The sequence below is a fragment of the Cyprinus carpio genome, chromosome A8, assembly GCF_018340385.1.
Source record: "Cyprinus carpio isolate SPL01 chromosome A8, ASM1834038v1, whole genome shotgun sequence".
NCBI lineage: Eukaryota > Metazoa > Chordata > Actinopteri > Cypriniformes > Cyprinidae > Cyprinus > Cyprinus carpio.
The window spans coordinates 9,727,602-9,746,440 of record NC_056579.1 but is presented as its reverse complement, the minus strand read 5'-3'; the positions used below and the strand labels follow the sequence as shown (position 1 = coordinate 9,746,440).

Sequence of the window (18,839 nt, the reverse complement as noted above, 5' to 3'; positions counted from 1 at the left end):
AAAACCATGTCATCATGCACCTGATTACAGTGTGTGTGTGAGTGTGTGTGTAAGTACCTGGCATACAGATGCAGTTGTAATCTCCTATCTGATCCAAGCAGGTGGCGTCATTCTGGCAGGGGTTGGAGCCACATTCATTAATGTCCTGCTCACAGCGTGGACCGGTGTAACCCGGAGCACAGTTACAGGTGAATGAGCCCTCTGTGTTCTTACAAGAGCCACCGTGCTCACATGGGTTTGGCCCTGATGTGCCGAAGAGTTAGAAAGTTTTAGGAAAGATATGAAATGCCTAAAACACTATAATGTATGTGTAGGGAAAGATGATGAGAAATACAGAGACATACAAAGAAACAGACAGACAGAGAAAAGGAGAGTTGAAAGAGATTCCTGCAAACTGTCTCACCGATGACACACTCATCAATATCATCTGCACACGTGCTGCCCTTGTACCCTGAGGGGCAGTTACAGTTGAACTTGCCATTGACAGGGTTTGTATCGCATTGAGCTCCCATCTTGCATGGGTTACTGGTGCAGGCATCATCAATGTGACACAGCAAACCGAGCATAGAAACAATTGCTAAGTTTACTACAACTTATTTGAGATGGTTTTATAGTGCACTACTTCAGAGAACAATCAAATTATAATGAAAAACTAATTATTTTAGAGATGCATTATTTCACTGTAAAACCTTGTTGTGTATGTTGTTGAGATTTGGTTTAAGAGTCATTTCTACTTAAGACTGAAGTGATCAAGAATCATTTCTATGTGGTTATTTATACTGACCAGTCTTGCCAGGAGGGCAGCTGCAAACAAAGGAAGCCACGCGGTCGATGCAAGTGGAGCCAGTGGTGCAGGGCTCAGCTGCACAGTCATCAATGTTTTCAGAGCAGTCAAGGCCACTCCAGCCATTCACACATACACAGTTGTAGCCGTTGCGTGTGTTACTGCACGTGCCTCCATTCTGACAGGCGTTGGGCTGCAGTCTGCATTCATCCACATCATCGGTGCAAAACTGACCTGGAAATGAAAGGGTCAGTTTCAACAGTTTTAATGAATCAGTATCTGTGAGTCATATCCACTAGCAGAAAAGGGAACAAGGGGGAACAGACACACACAAACAAACACACAGAGTATATAAGGCTGTTTTCATACCAGTCCATTCAGGTGGGCACTGGCAGTTGTAAGTGTTCACTCCATCCATGCATGTGGCTCCATTCTGACAACGGTGATTCGGACAATCATCGATATTTATCTCACAGTTTGTTCCATTAAAACCTGATTACAGGAAAGTCAGAGAGAAAATTTCCTGAACAACTCACTCTCAATCCCAGGTATCGGTAATACAAAGGTGCTCTGTCTCGCTTTGGCATTATTAAACGTAATTACTCAACTTTAAAGCACAAACAGACATTTCTCACGGCTCGTATTCACCGCCTGAGGTGAGAGAGCAGTTTTGGCCTGTTGCTGTGTTTTGTCAGTATGGCACTCTTTAAATGCTAAACTGATAAAGTTAAAGTCTCTCTGTGTGTTTTAGTCCCAAACAAACACAGATACAACCAGTAACTGATTCAGTGAAGAAACATGACAGTTTGTTCTGACTGAGATTAAATGAAGCTATCTATTGTATTTGGTATGAGTGATATAACCAAAAATTTATATCACAATATTCCCCAAATTATGGTTGATAAAAATAGACAGTCACAACAGACACAAGAGAGCTTGACTGTAACTACACTTAACCGTTACTAGCCAAAAGTGTCTAGTCAAGTTCTACTGCATTTTCTTTCTACATGTGAAATGACAAGAACACCCATTTCCTATGTAGTGACATGTTGCATTTCTGCAATATAAATGCTTGAAAATCGGTTAGTTGTTTTAACCGGTTTATCACCTACTCCTACTTGTGCTGTGGTAAAATCTCATCAGACATTAGTCTGTCTGGCTCAGGTCCAAGTGGGTGCTGACATAATCATTGGATGAGTTGTGGCATGTCTGATTAGCATGTTTCAGTTGCATCTGAACAAACATAGCTTCTGTTCGAAATCTGTTTTTTTTTTTTTTTTTTGCTTTGATAAAAATAGTTTATTTTTCCTCTTCAAGGGAACTCACCTGGCAGGCAGTGGCATATATAAGTTGTGTCTGTCATCTGCCGGCAGGTTCCACCATTCAGGCAGGGGGATGGAAAACAGGGCACGTAATCTGTCTCGCAGTGTGGGCCGGTAAAGCTGGGTTGGCAGTTACATCGATATGAGCCCGGGGTGTTCAGACAGATGCCTTCGTTCTTGCACACAGGTGGGGAGAAGGCACACTCATCAGTGTCATTGAGACAATGAGGGCCATGGTAACCAGAAGGACAGGTACAAGAGAATTCACGGTTGGGCAGAGCATGGCAGATACCACCGTTGGCACAAGGGCTGGACAGACATGTGTCTTCTTGCTCACAATGCTGACCTGAGGAGAAAATGTCAACGTAGAACAAAAACAATAACAAAAAAGTCAATATGTGAGTTTAATACCTTAGTAAAAAAAAATAGTTTTTATGCTTTCGAAGACCTAGTGAGCTGTCATGAAATGAGAGAGAGAGATCTGACCTGTCCATCCACGGGCACACTGGCATTTGTACTGGTCGTTGGGGAGGAGTGAGCACTTCCCCCCATTGGTGCAAGGGTTGTTGGGGAAGCAAGTGGAGTTTTTCTGGATCTCACACCTCTGGCCCGTGAAACCCAGAGGACACACACAGCTGGGGCTCCCAGGTATGCCAGCCACACTCACGGTGCATTCTCCTCCATTCAGACAATATCCCACATAACACGGGTCTTTGTGCTGACAGTACTCGCCTAAGAAACCAGGACCACACCTGAAACGATATTATTCAGGGACTGTAAAGGCCCGTTCACACCAAGCCCAACAACGATAACTATAAACACAACAATAACTATATTTGCATCCACACTAATGAACGATAACTGTCTGTTTATTTTAAGTTTGTGCACTGCAGTTACAAAGTAATGAAAGTGCATCTAGGTGACCTGCTGCTGCTGCTTATGTTTTGCAAAGACACCAAAGGAAAAACAGCTGCTTTTGGGTACATGAGATCCTTCAAAGACGAGAGAAGTTTGGAGAATCCGTCACTCTGGTTAGACAGTTATCGTCTTTTAAAGAGGAATTTTATTCATACTTCCGGATGAGTCAGTTTCTCTGCATAGAGAGTTAACGTCTTTTGAAGAGAAATAAAGCATCCATCGCAACTTGCAACTACAAAAATTTTAATGTGGAACTGAATTATATCTGAAACATTTCAAACACAGAAATAAACAAAACACTGTCATTTGCATAACTGTTAATGAAATACCATTAGAAACTTTTGAAGGAGGCCCCTAGCAAAAAAAAAAAAAAAAAAAGTTTTTTTTGAGTTCAGTGTTTTTTCTGTTTATTTTGATGCAGCTATATATTATATATCCACAAAAATGTTACTATGCGTGCAATCCAAACAAAATACCAAACCCAACAGTATGCATATGTAATTATATTATTTTTAAAACATTATATTTAAAATGGGATGGGATGTGATGCCACAAAGAGGACGGAATGAGGGCAATGGTAGATCTTAAACCATACAGAATGAGTTTCATATCAGTATGACAGTGTACATTGATTTATCATGAGACAATGAGGCGCATTTCTCCTCCGCCTCCTCACTGCAGCTCTCCAGAGATTTCAGCACATGACCAGTGATCACAAAGAGGAAATAACAGGATTGCAAAATAAGATTAAGGGGGAAAAAACTCTGTCTGTGCTTCTGTCTCATTCTCTCTATCCGTTCAACCCAGACCCTCTCTCTCTGACCTTATTAGTTTTTGATAATGTTTAACTCTCAAGGTCCAGTGACGTCACAGACATAGACTTCCCAAAAAAAAGTGTTTGAATGAGAGAGAAAAAGTGAAAAATGTTCTTATTAACATTAAATCAACATCAAATTTTCAGTGCCATGTAAAGTTTTCTTGTGTATGACACACTACGGCCTGCTGCCATGCAGGTGCCGGCCTCCCAGAGGACGGTCAGGTAACACAGATGAGGGATAAAAAAAGCCCCTTTGACAATGTTTGTGTGTGTGTGTGTGTGTGTGTGTGTGTGTGTGTGTGTGTGTAGTCGCGCCCGTATGACTGCATACCTACTTGAGATTCCAAACAACCCGTTTCCCAAAATGTGTCTCTTAAGATTATACACAGAACACACACATGCAAACTGTTGGCTCAGGATCAGTCATTTCGACCACACACACAGTACAAAATTAAACAATGGTGGGTGATATGAGAAAATGTGCAGGTCATAAATGTTTGATATGACCTATGAGAATGTATTTTTTTATATTTTTTATCAAAATGATTATGATTCCATGACATTGGTTTATTTTTCTTGCTTATTAGTAACACACAAAAGTGCGACACAATGTGATTTTGTTCTTCATATTTTCATTTTGGTGGCTTTAAGAGAGGAATATTTTACATGTGTCAACACAAAGATATTTACATCATCTACAGATGAGTCTATTTTGTTATCCTTCGTGCATTTTGTTCCACCTTCTCCATCCTATTTGAAATACTGCATTCTCCACCATAAAATAGGGTGGTATAAGCTTGCATCCTGTGTCTGGTCACACTACACAAGCGTAATTTGGCTCTCTTTCCCAGCTGTGTCTCTGTGTCTGTGTCTGTCTGTGTCTGTGTCTGTGTCTGTGTCTGTGTGTGTCTGTGTCTGTCTGTCTGTGTCTGTCTGTCTGTGTCTCTGTGTGTCTGTGTCTGTGTGTGTCTGTGTGTGTGTGTGTGTGTGTGTGTGTGTGTGTGTGTGTGTGTGTGTGTGTGTGTGTGTGTGTGTGTGTGTGTGTGTGTGTGTGTGTGTGTGTGTGTGTGTGAGTTTGTGCTCCGGGTAGGAATACACCCACGGCGACCCTCTGGTCACGAGATCACAGCAGTGCTGACACTCAAACAACAACAAACAGACTTAAAAACGGCGCGAGCAAACAGCCTGGACTCAGGGGAACAAGCCTCTTTCAGACAGCTTTGACACTTTATACTATTCAAAGACAAGAAGATTTTCACTTTATCTCCCCTTTGATTTCACCGGGGAAAAGCTTGTTCAGATCACCATCACCAAGACTTTATTGTCTTCATTATGACTGTCTTGGTGATTTTTATACACACAAAAATTCACAGTCTTCAAATCTAAGAACCAAACATCGACAAAATAATGACTCTGGCAGCCAAACTCATCTATAGGTTTCTTTGTTATCCTTCATGCATTTTTCTCTTTCCCTTCCTCCGTCTCCCCCTCATTCTCGCTCTTTCTCCTGAGGTGTCAGATTTCTACAGATGGTTCATATTAGCGCCCCTCTCTCTCTGGCTCACTGACCTCTTCATGTCCCATCCACGGGGCCTGGGGTGATTGGGTGGGGGAAAAAGTTTCTAGTTCCTTTTTTTATGAGGCACCTCATCAAGAATTTGATTTCAACCCACTCACTTCCACGTGCAAAAAACGTCACCGTAGAGTCTGCCCCCCACCTCCATGGTACTGAGATTATCTCTAATCTGGGCTTCACCAAGAGTGGGCGAAATGTGAAAACAGTTTCACATTAAAAATGCTTCTTTTCATCCTTGCTCCCTTCTTTCTTGAGGAAAAAAGCCAGCCATATTTATAGAAGCAGTCGGCCCTCCTCTACATTTTCGACTTTCTCTCATTTTCGCTAGAAAGCCCAACAACCACAGAGAAAACAGAGGGAAAAAGAGTGGAGGCAGGGGGAGGGGTGAAAAAATGAAAAGAGTAACACAGACAGGGAGGGCTGAACTACAAAGAGGGACAAGAAAGGGGGAAAGAAAGAAAGCAAGAAAGAAAGCAAGAAAGAAAGAAAGAAAGAAACATTTAAAATAAAGTAGAAAGCAAGTTTTGCTTCTCCTTTTTGTACCTTTTTTGACAAGAAACAAAAAAGAAGAGGACAGAAGGAGGGCAGGGTGGAGTAGACAGAAGTGCTGTGGTGAGACTGAGTGTGACTTTAAGTTCGTATGTGCTATAAAACATGATCTGAACACAGCATGTCCCACTGAAGGGAGGGTTCTCTGCTCTTTATATATTCCTCCTTAATATACTCTTCCTCCTTCGCTCTTTCTTTTCCTGCTCTCTTCTATGGGCTCTTTCTTTTCACTTCACTTGGTTGCTGTACCATTTTCGTCTGTGCTTTGATGAAAAGCTTCATTGTGCTAGTGTGAAGTCTGAGCTCCAAAACACACACTGAACAAATCTGGACTTAACAAAACTTGGCTGAACAAATCCACAGTTGCAATGGCAAAGAACACAAATTAATAGGGCTGGGTTTTGACATACGGTACATGCCAGTGTAGGGACAAGGAAAAAAATCTCTCAACTTATGCTGTAAAATAGCCTATACATGGGAGACAGTTGGTACTACATTAGTAGAAAGTTTTTAAAATAATAAAGTTACAGTTACATAATAATATTTCTACTTCAATTCTTTCTTTTTTTATATAAACATAACGGTGGCTGTCATAAAAACTTGATGGATTTATTCAAACATATATTAAACATTGAAGAACAGTAAAATTTATCATGAATATGTTATATGGTGCATATATTTAGCTAAATGCCCCTCTCTAAAGTTTATTTTTCTATCTGAGTAATGAGTTTATGGTCACCAAATATGCTTTCTGAGGTAAATGTGACGTTAAGTGACATTGTTTACAAGCCATTATATTGATGTCTTTGCGCAGCTGAAACACTGATTAAGTGATTACATGAGACAGGATATGGCTTGTAAAGTTGTACCCTTTCTTTTAACTTACCTTTGGATGTTTAGTCATGTTTATTTTGTGCTGAAACTGGTATTAATGTGGAGGAGATTAGTTCATGTGCGCTGCTGAGTCTGTTGAACTGTCACTCCAGATTAAACAGTGCCAAAACCGCATTTATAGTTTGAATACTGATATACAATGGACAGAATTTTAAATCTGAGACTTTGTTTCATATTAAAAGTACCAATGCACAATGCTTGTTGCGATATATTGGATGGGTAGTGCCCTTCAATGTTCCGTCCATTAACTGAAAACAGGCTAGACTAATCGATTCTGGGGATTTAAGAATCCATATCGTTCCATAAAAATGATAATCGATTAATATCGAGATATCTATATTTTTTACCCAGCCCTACAAATTAAGTGAGCCAGTTTAAACTAGATATATAATTTAATTTAAACATAAATAATTCTTTAAATAATTAAATTATTGTAATATTATAAAAAAAAAAATTAAAAATCAAAATCTTAAAAATCTTAAATTGCAATAAAACATTTTAAACTCAAATAGCATAAAAGTTAGAAAAATTAGCCTGATCAGACACATCTTGATGTTTTCGGACATTCTAATGGTTTCCCACCGGTTTACTCCAAATAAAGATAATTATCAACAATTACACAGCGGTCTTTGTTCTAGATGACAGGAAAGGTGGTCTTTATATATCCTCTGGAGGTCATAGGGTCAACAACACACCCATGTACACAATGATGGCTTTACCAGAAAGAGCTGACTACCCATCATTAGCTTAACAGATGGAAACATTTATCATGTTGAATCTAGAACATCATATGACCTCCAAACAACAGTTTTAATCTTACTTAATTGGTTTGTTTGGTAAGAGACAACACTGATGTTTGTTTCATATTTTAAATATCAGCAAACACCAGTATCCTCAAATGGAAAACTGCTAAGCTATACTTTTCAGTAATCTTCATGCAGTGGTATGCTAACACGCTCTAACTCTTAGAGTTTTTAGTTAGTTAATTACTTGCCATTTACCAGTGGGCCCTCATTCCAAGAGCTTGTGGTGCTGTTATTGTAGGGCCGATTCCCCTGGTGCAATGTAGGGTTAAGTACTGTTCTCAAGGACACAATACTGATAAGGCCCCTGCTCAAGACTGAACTCACAACCTTTGTGTCAGGAACCCAGATTCTTAATCATTACAGATCTCCCTCCACCCCAGTACAACAGTGAGAAAACACTACAAAAAGACAGAGAAATCACAGCCAAACCTGTATGCTGGGTAACCTAAAACCTCAGCAATGTTAACACCCCAAGTTATGTGTGTGTAAGTGTGTTTGTGTGTCACTGTTCTCACAATCATGTCATCTTTCTGTCACTCAGCTCTACATGTCAGCATGGTGTGTTGTGGGTTTAGGCCCTGGTTGTCACATTTCCCACTATTGTGTGAGGCCTCCAGCGATAGGAAACATTTGTGAGAATGTTTTCAATAGACTCATGTTCGGCTTGAAATGGCACGGCCCCTTCTGGCCTGCAGCAGTTGTTTGCTTAGATTAGTTGGCAAGGATGAGAAACTTTCTCTCATGATAAAGTGTTTCATACCAGAGTGTGGTACAAACACGTACCCATGTTCACACTTACGCAGATAGTGAGGCCTCAAACTACAGGAAATCAAAACTAGACTTAATAAGCCCCATTTTTGCAGTGATCTGTGCAAAAAAGATGAAAGAAACAGATAGCATGTTAACTGTATGATAAACTGAGCTTCTTTTATACAAGTGAGTTCCTGTGAATATTTGGGATAAGGCAGAGAGTATAAACGACATACAAACTGTTTAAATGCTCCTGTGCCTAAAGTGGTAAACAAGTAATGCTGCAAAGTTGCTTCGGATTAAAAAATGCCTGCCAAATGAATAAATATAATTGTAAACTATAAGTTCATGTGTATAAGTTTACTCAGTTATACTAAGGGGACCAAACTGTTCCCAGAAGTCACACAAATCTGGCAAAACCTCCCTTATAAGACACTCTCAAAGATAAGAATTTATAAATGTTTTCTTTGTTTTACTTTAAAAAAATTTTTATTAATTATTTTTAAAAGCCCTTTTTGCCAATAAATTAAAAATTTCAATTTAAATGATTTTCAGTTAATTTAATAAATGGGTTCAGCTAAGTAAAGCTAGTCTGCAGTAATTGAAAAAATAATCCCCCAAAATTGACTTACATTAACATTTTAACATTGATATCTTGATCTTGTTGAGCTATGATGGCAATTGCTTTCATTCCGACCATACGACAAGCACAAATTTTGCAAAACATCCCCTCCAATTTGTGGAGAAATGATAGAATAAACAGTTATAATGTCAAATTCCTGTAAATTCTGGATTAATAGAAAATCATAAAACAAAAAAATATGATAATGTACACACACACACACACACACAAACTACATGTTTACTACATGTCCTCACTTAGCTAAATGTATGCAGGGGTCTTTGAGTAAATCACGTCCTCTGCTTGCCACTCTTCACACATAGTTGAGTTGTTGACTTTAGTTTGAGTACTATATAGAGAATTGCGTACATGTTCCTGAAGCGCCTACTCTCTCTCTTTCTCTGTCTCTCTTTTATGACTAGAGTTTCTGGTTGGCAGACACTGTTCCTGAGGCCAACACACTTTGAATGTGACTTTGAAACAAATCAGCCCAGCCTGTAGGGCACACAGAGGTACAGGTGAGAGAGAGGTAAAAGAAGGACAGGGATGAAAGGTGGGTAGAATTAAAAAAAAAAAAAAAAAACAGAACAATACAGCATGTTAAAAGAAGGGATGATAGAGAGATAGAGATGAAGTAATACTGAAAAACGGAGCCAAAAGTTCATAAAGGAACACAGGGCTCTGAGAGAGAGAGATTATTGAGAGAGAGAGAGGTATTGACAGGGTAATCTCTCTCTACCTCCTCTGCCTCTCACCAGCAGGCAGACACATCTCTGATTTCACCCTCTTGGGCGCTATAATACGTCTCCATACTGCTCTCCTCTCCCTGCAGGCACATTCTGCCTGTCAGATCAACCAAATGCCAAGCTGACTCCACTCTCCCTTCCGACCGAGAGAGGGAGGAATCGCCGAAGGGAAGGGGGGAAGGAAGTGAGGGGTAAAAAATTAATAAGTTTGCACCCTTCACACAGGCCAAGACAAAGAGATCTTGTTTGATGTGGAAGATGGAAAATACGATTCTGGGCAGAGTAAGGTAGTGAGCTCAGGTATTCAAGGCAGTCTCACTTCTGCTCTCAAAACACACACACACACAGCCAGCTATTCTCTTACTGCTACCTCACTCGCTCTGGCTCAGATAAGCACAGATCAATTTGCAAGTTGCAAAATCCTTAACCTGTGTCAAGCCTAGGGCCTTGTCCACACTAATACATTTTCATTTGAAAACACATATTTTTCTCTCTATTTTGGCCTTCTGTCCACACTGAAACAGCGTTTTTGTCAAGGAAAACTGAGCTTTTTTAAAATGCTCTCCAAAGTGGATGAATTTGAAAACGCTGTTTTCATGTTGTAGTGTGGACTGTGAAAATTAAGTATTTTAAAAAAAACGATAATGCAAGTTTAGTCATGAGACACATATTGTACCAATAGACATCTATATTTATACTATACTATGTACAATTGTGCCTGTTATTTGCTGTTCACTTTCACACTGGTGTAAAAGATATTTACTTTTTACACTCTCAGTATTAATTTCTTTAAAAAATTACTGACCCCAAATGTTTAATCAGTTAGTTTGGGGATTGTCTGAACCAGCAACTTGCCAAAAAAATAAAAAATAAAAATTATAGTAATTCACTGTAAAGGACCCCTTATTTAAAAAATAAAGGCAAACCTCAGACAGCCCTAAAACCTACATCACTTACATTTTCATATACTCATTTCACCCATCAGCATATAATAATAATAAAAATAATAAAATAATAAAGTTTAAATAAAACATTTTTTTCCAATCCCAGCTTAAGGCGGTGTGTCATTTCTCTGTCGCCAAAAATAATTGAAAAACTCAATGAAGACTCAAATAAAACTTCTTCAGTCTGCCATTGGTCAGATAAACACACGTGAATTAAAAATAGATGTGATGCAATGACTAAAGACGTGTGTCTTGCCAACAGTTAAAGACCAATGCAAATATTTGGAGTAAAGATCGTAAAGCAAGACACTACACAATAGCCTTTCTTTCCAGTCCAACAATTAAATATTTTAACTGACTTTGAGAAAATTTGTTGAAGGCAACTCTTTATTGAGGACAAAAGAACAAATTTTGAAATGCAACTCCTGTGCTTTTGTATGCGAAAAATAAGTGTCGGACTGTCAGTTAAAAAAATGTATCATCTTTTAAGCACAGAAGCTGAAGAAATCTGGATAAACTCATTAATCTGCATCACTACTTCTTCATGAATTCAGGTTTTAGTGAACCACATGATTCTTTTCTTTGTTCTACAGATAATGTGCTCTGAAATCCTGCAGGCTTCCTCAGAGGTCTCTCTCCTACGCCACACACGCTTTCAAGTGCAATGACACACACATGCACATATGAAACCAGACATACGTGCACATGCGCACACAAAACACACAGAAAATGACAGAGACACATAGGTGACATACAGCTTGATTCTCACACCCTGGCTGCAGGCTTGCAGACACACCGGTCTGACCACTCACACACACCCTGCTCTACCAACCTCTGTCACACTGCTCTTCCTGTACAGAGTGCTCAGTAGCAGAGAGGAAAAAAAAAAACTTAAAAACACCTTGTTGACTTTGGTTCTCGGGTGTCACCTCACCTACACAGAATGTATTAGTAACTCCTGAGAGTACTTTGTGTCAGCCTGTTCCATTTTGAGACTGCTCGCACACCCAGGCAGCCATTTCAGGTTGCTGAAAGCCTGCATTCTTGAGCAAAGTCAAGCAGAGATGAACTTTCATAGCATTCAAGAATTTCAGCTGTATAGATTCGGCAGCCTGATTCCTGTCAACTTGGGAAGGTCAGATTTTGGTTTTCACAGAATCTTTGTGGGATTTGCTAGTGTAACAAATCGACAACGTGAATGATACTACACAGTCTTCTCATTTTATCTTCTCTCTTTTACAAACACCTTTCCCCCTTACCTATAAAAAGAGAACTGTTTTACAGTAATGACATTAAATGGAGAATTAATGGAAACATTGAAATCCCTTGATTCTCAACAAATACTACTGAGAAAAATACTCTGCATGTAATGTGTCTCCTCTACAGTTTAGGAGATCAGTAGGAATGCCCTGATATTTAAAGGTCATCGGATGCAAAATTCACTTTTGTTGTTGTTTGAACATGAATGTGTGTTGGAAGTGTGTGTAAACATCCATCCTATAATGATAAAAATCCACCCAGTGTTTTTTTTTTTAAATCCCTATTTTAAAATCCCCTTTCTCAAATCAGGCTTTTCTGAGATCCCTGTCAGAATGACAAACCCACCGCCCGTGCTGAACACATCATTTACTGTGAGAGCCACACCGATCTGTATAATCATGAGGGGTTTCATTTATCCACGGAGACGGAGAAATGATTCGTGTTCATCCGTAGATCCCCCGGAGCTGCCATGGGTGCGAGCTGCCAGGCTCAATCGATCTGTCTATACTTGTGGTTACAAAACATTTTACACCATTGCTGGTTCGTTAAAATATATGATGGATAAACTCGTGCATTTTCTGCGGGCACAGCTGCACACAACTGAAGTTCACACACATACACACACACAGGCACATTTCAGAAAGTGTTAATGCTTGTTGATTCCTCTTTCGCATCTCTTTGTGTTTTGAACAGACACATACACATACTGTAAAATTATGTCAAAATACCCATTTCGACAATCATTCTGGTAAATGCAGTCGGTTATACCTTAAATCAGTGAAAACAGCTGAGAAAGAAATCGGATGTATTGCACTGTACTGAATCAGTACATCAGGTCTTAAAGGGACAGCAGCCCATAAATACGTGCTGCTGTATGTGTCATTAATGTTAATCAAAGAACAAAGCACATTTTTAACAACGATCTAATCTATATATAATTCATACAGTGAACACTATGCAGTGTTATTTTGAACTTAATTATTACATTTCTGAACTTGAATACTACTAAGACATTATTTTATTTGTAACTTTGTTAGGCCTATACTGTATTTATCTATGCTTGTCATTTAAAACTCAAGAAAAATCAAATGTTCTTAGTCAGGCTGCCTGCTCTTTGCAAATAAATATCTTCTGAAATTTGTTTTGACAGAGATGGTTGGTTATTTTCATTTTTCAGTTCCTCTGAAAGTGGCCTGTGTGTGAGTGCGCCTGATTCTTGGGTGGGGAGATTTAACCACCGGGGGAAGGGGGCATGATCCATGGGAAATTACCCATGGGCGACGCCCCATCCCCCTGTGGAAATAGGCCTGCCACCACAGCTGGAAAAATTCTAGAGGAAACACTGGATAACCATTTTGAGATCTTTGGTAACATTTTACAACAGGGTTTCTGCAGGATTTTTAAGCTCAAATTTAAGACCTGCACAAATAAAATTAATTAAAATTAATTTACTGTAAAATTACTGTAAAAAGCATGATTTACAGTTCAGATACAGTTTTATAAAATTATACTCTTCACATTTTAGCCTTTAAACCATTTTTAATAAAATGGATGAGTCAAAAGTATTCATTATTATATTAATTTAAATAACGATTATCAATAAATTATTATATTAATTAAATAACACAAATACATTTTTCTCTTTAGATTTTTATAATGAATTATCTTCTTATCAATCAACCAGTTCATATTTACAGCTCTGCGTATTTCCAGTGTAAAAACATTGGTCAATTTTCACATTGGTCTGAACAAAAACAACCCCATTACTGTGTTTCTGAAATACCCGAGGCTGCAGTTTCAGGATCGCAGTTCTATTAGGACCCTATTTTTTGTGACAGCACCATCTAGCCAATTCTATTCCAACAGATGAGACCTGATTCAAACATCATACAAACAGATGCAAAAGGTAGATCTATGGAAACTTTTTTTTTTCTTTTTCTTTCCATATTATTTTTAATATAAGAGCTGGCATGAACTTGAGTGTGTGAGGCGATGTCAGCAATCTCTATGTGCAAAACAGTTCATTGTGCTGCTGGATGTTGTAAACTAGTTTTTGTATTCAAATTATTTAAAATTTATTACTGTACTAATGTAAACATTAATTTGTACCGCAATTGTTTTACCATTTACTGCACTTTAAGTGTGTCACACATCAGACGTGAAGTGCTGTGGCTAATGAACACACACACACACACAGATCAGATGTGTCTCACGAGATCTGACTATTCTTACACATATATATATTATATATATTGTCTCACGAGATCTGACTATTCTCGCGAGAACGTAACGATATACCCAACCATACCCTCCAGACAGATGTGTCTCACGAGATCTGACTATTCTCGCGAGAACGTAACGATATCCTCACGCAGATCTTTCAGACATATTTGCATTACACTGGCTCGCTCACCCATAGTTGTATGTAAGATATTTTATATTCACCTGTAAATACAATATGCTTAACATTACCTGCGGTTAACAGGGCGCTCCATTGTTTAACTAAAATGATGAACAAAAATTATAATTATTCTAAAGTTTATCTTGTTAGTTTAAACAAGTATTTTCACAAACTTGTAACTTACATGCTTAGAGCAGAACCATGCATCATTCATTTATATCTCTACATGGCTCCCTGCGATACAACTCTGATTCTTCAATCGTCTGTTATTGATACAACCACAACTGCTACAACTGATAATGGAGCGCTAAAGCAGGTACTGAAAGTCATTTTGAGGTAATTAAAATGTCAAATTAATATTTTGCATTCAATTATTTACTTATCAGGCAAGTGGCCGCATGATAAGTGGGAAAATTATGCAGTGTAATCCTTATCACCATGCAGAGGTTTCTTTTGCAAAATAATTCAGGTACAGAAAGTTAACAATTAAGTACAAAATAACACATAGTGTATTAATTACATTTAAATTAATCTTTGTTAAAGCTGTTGTTTGATTAACATTAGTGACATATTCAGCAGCAGGTATTTATAGGCTGCTGTCCCTTTAAGGCTGACTGCTAGGATCCAGTATAATGATACACACCCGATTTCTTTCTCAGCTGTTTACATTCATTTAAAACATAGCTGACTGGATTTACGAAAATGATTGTCGAAATTAGTATTTTGACATAATTTTGTGTGTATGTGTCTGTTTAAACATAAGGAGATACGAAGAACGAATCAACTCGGGGTTCAGGGTGTTGGAAACGCGTCCCTGTGTGTGCTAGTATGTATGCCCTAGTATGTATGTATGTATGTATGTATGTATGTATGTATGTATGTATGTATGTATGTATGTATATATATGTATGTATGTATGTATATGTATGTATGTATGTATATATATATATATATATATATATATATATATATATATATATATATAAAACTTAAAGCTAAAAAGAAATATAAAACAAACCTATGAACATAACAAAAGGGCATTGAAAAATTTATTAAAACAAACTAAATGTAAAATGAGAATTGATATAATATATATATATATATATATATATATATATATATATATATATATATATATATATATATATATATATATATATATATATATATATATATATATATAAAGTAAACAGTTACTCTGTGTTTCACAGCCCATAGAAATGTAACATGATAGGTTTGTTAGCAAGTGTTTATTTTGGGCAAAGCAATAACTGTAACTCTCAATCATACGGCATAAAAAGTACAATTACAAGCTGCCACAAGCAACATTCAATGAACAACAGCAGTAAAGGAACCGGCATTTAACAGTGAAGGGAACTTGTGTGTGTGTTTTAAACTCTGAACCACAAGAATTGGATGCATTTTACCGTTTTTCCACTCCAACTGTTACTCGTCTTTTTTGAATATGCTTTGCATAGTTTTTCCTACATTCAGAGATGGTTTTAAATGCACCGCCAGTGTTTCCCACAGGATTTTGTGAGACTGTGTTGGGTGGACCTCTGTCCCTCTAGAGGGGTCCGGGGGCATGCCACTCCATGTGAAAATTTTGTACATTTTACAGTTAAATTCATCTATCTGGTGCACTTCGAAAGTTCAAAATTAAGAGCTCCAACACAGGTTCAGTGTGCAAACTTAAAGAAAAAAGCTGGTGAATTGACTTGTACTTGAGGTTGAAAGGGGGACTCAATCCTCTTTTTAGTTCTATATTTAGTTATATTATAGTGATATAGTATCTCAGTCTAAATTACACTCACACCGGTGAATTTGGAAACCAAACGAATTAGAATATAATGATAATAATAATAATTTTATATTATTATTCCTATGACAGTAATAGCCATACACTGTAAAACAATTGCACTGTAAAATAAGTGAAAATGAGTATTTCACAGGTATATTATTTTACCTTATTCTACAGTAGTGAAATTACTACTGTATTTCTACACTTGCAAGCAGGGCCTAAAACTAACTTTTTGCCACATCTGCCAGTGGCTGGTGACTTAAGAAAATTTACTGGACACAAATATTTTTTTCCTGGCCATGAAACTGTTTTTGCAGTTGCAGATATTACAACTACTAAACATATTTAATCATTTTTTAAAAATGTAATTTGAAATTAGAACCAACAGCTGCATTTTAATCACGATACAAACAAAGATGCTACACACATGTAGCATGAGCAGTTTTTTTTTTTATTTAAATTTGATTGTATCATTTCAACATTTGAAACAGAATGGTCTACTTCAGCTTTGTGAAATTATGCTAAAACCTGCATTAAATAAAAACAGCAGGCAGGCTGAATTTCAGCAGGTGGCGCTTATAAAACAGCAGTGACAAGAGGGAAAAGTGCCATAGAAACTTTTCTTAAGTCAGATCCCTTCAGAAATACATTCATGTAAACCCCCACCCCAGTATTTAAATTTTTCTTCCAATAAACAGTTAGCTTGCTCTGGCTGTACAGTATTTCCTTTCTTCACGTCTGTTAATTTTAGTTCTTGCTTGAAAGAGATAAACCTATCAACTTTTATTTCTGCGGAAACTGAAGTTGAACTTTTATTTTGGCGGAAAACTCCAGCTTCTGTGAAAACAGGTTTACAAACGCGTCTCAGTTCAAATCTAGTGCAACACTGTCAACATTTGCCCATTAAGATGTTGAAAATTATGCTGATGTGAAAACAAAGCATAACTAGTGGTCGTTGCGTTCTCAGATGTGCGCTAAACTCACAGAAATCAAAAACAGAGTTCACTGCATTCACTGTGAAAGGAGCAGCTCTGAGATGCGGATAAAGCCATATTATGCTTAGTTCGTTTGACTGGCACTTTGCGAAAGCAAAGGCACGAAACACAATGTTAAAGACCTTTTATGTTATAATGAGGAGTATAAATATATTTTCGGTTTATTTTGAAACTGTGGCGGGACAGATTAGACTGTGGCGGACCGCCACACTCTAGTTAATGAATGGGAAACACTGGCCCCGCAAAAACACACATCCACACATAAAAAAAGCAATCGTTAAGACCTACACTTCTCAGTGTACCGTGGGAGGACTCCAACTTTATCAGGAGAGCATATTTGGCAATACTGAATACTTAGCGTGACCTAATTTCATTATTTCTGTGGAGAAATGAAGTTAGGCAACGCAGCTTTGTGCAAAACAGTCTCGCCGCTGGATTTTTCTGGTTCTCACTGAGCCTCAGACAGTGGAGTTTAAATCTGAGAGTGGTCCTGGCTTACCTGCAGTAGCCTGTTCCATTGTGGAAAGTGAAACACGAAGCATTGTTCACACAGGGCTTCACGGGGTCCACACACTGGAGAGCTGTGAAGAAACATGAACACATCAGATCATGACTGGGTCAGTTAAGATCACATCAAGTGCTGTGCAGAGAACCGATAACAGTACAAATTCAAAATGAATACAATTTACTCATTATATACCTGTGCCAGTGATTTTTATCATAAAACAGTCTTTATTCTCACCTATTAAAATTACTTCAACTCAAATTAATATTTTGGGTTAATTTATGTACAGGCTAATTTGGGTTAATTTATTATATACACTATTGTTCAAAAGTTTGGGGTCACTAAGATTTTTATTAATGAAATTAATAAGAAATGAATGCTTTGAGATTTAGCAATAAATTGATCTGTCAAAAAATTCTATGTCAAATAAATGCTCTTCAAAGAATCCTGTAGAAAATGTATCAGTTTTCAAAAAAATACGTTTTCAACACTGACAATATAAGAAATGTTTCTTGAGCACCAAATCAGCATAAAGACTTCTGAAGGATCAAGTGACACTGAAGACTGGAGTAATGATGCTGAAAATTCAATTTGCCATCATGTGAATACAGTTCATCTTAAATATATTAAAATAGAACAATTATTTTAAAATTGTAAAATTATTTTACAACATTACTATTTTTACAGAATTTTGGTCAAATAAATGCAGCCTCTGTGAGACTTCCTTCAAAAAAGTTAAAAAGTCTTTTGACCCCAATCTTGTGAACGGTAATGTAAATTTTTTTTATTTATAAGTTCACACATGTCCATCTAATCATAGAAAAAGGTAAAGGCAAACAGACTGGTGGGGGTAAACATAAATAAAGCTGGAGTTCAGGAGATGTAATAGGAGTAATGTCTTTGTATTGTGATTGAGTTCAAGTTCAGTTTATTTCTAGAGCATGTTTAAGCACGGAACAAGGTCAACCAAAGTGCTTCACAACAAAAAAATAAAATGCAACAAAGAGAGAAAAAACAGCAGACAACAATAAAACCAAACAAAAACCAAACCTTGCTATATATTAAAAGCCAAAGAGAAGAGATGAGTTTTAAGATAGGACTTGAACTCAGATAAAGTGGAAGCCATTCTAATATGAACTGATAAGTTGT

The 18,839-nt window shown here is 37.5% G+C and overlaps 1 protein-coding gene across 1 annotated transcript in view; it reads right to left on the bottom strand.

Annotated features, from left to right (window-relative positions):
- notch2 (notch receptor 2) overlaps positions 1-18,839 on the bottom strand; it is a 59,091-nt gene that overhangs the window by 19,849 nt on the left and 20,403 nt on the right. The window contains exons 2-8 of the mRNA XM_042762035.1: positions 17,685-17,766; positions 2,593-2,858; positions 2,111-2,452; positions 1,154-1,276; positions 786-1,018; positions 404-560; positions 58-243 (exon numbers count right to left, since the gene is read on the bottom strand). Coding sequence (XP_042617969.1) covers positions 58-243; positions 404-560; positions 786-1,018; positions 1,154-1,276; positions 2,111-2,452; positions 2,593-2,858; positions 17,685-17,766 — 1,389 coding nt within the window. The remainder of the gene's footprint in view (positions 1-57; positions 244-403; positions 561-785; positions 1,019-1,153; positions 1,277-2,110; positions 2,453-2,592; positions 2,859-17,684; positions 17,767-18,839) is intronic.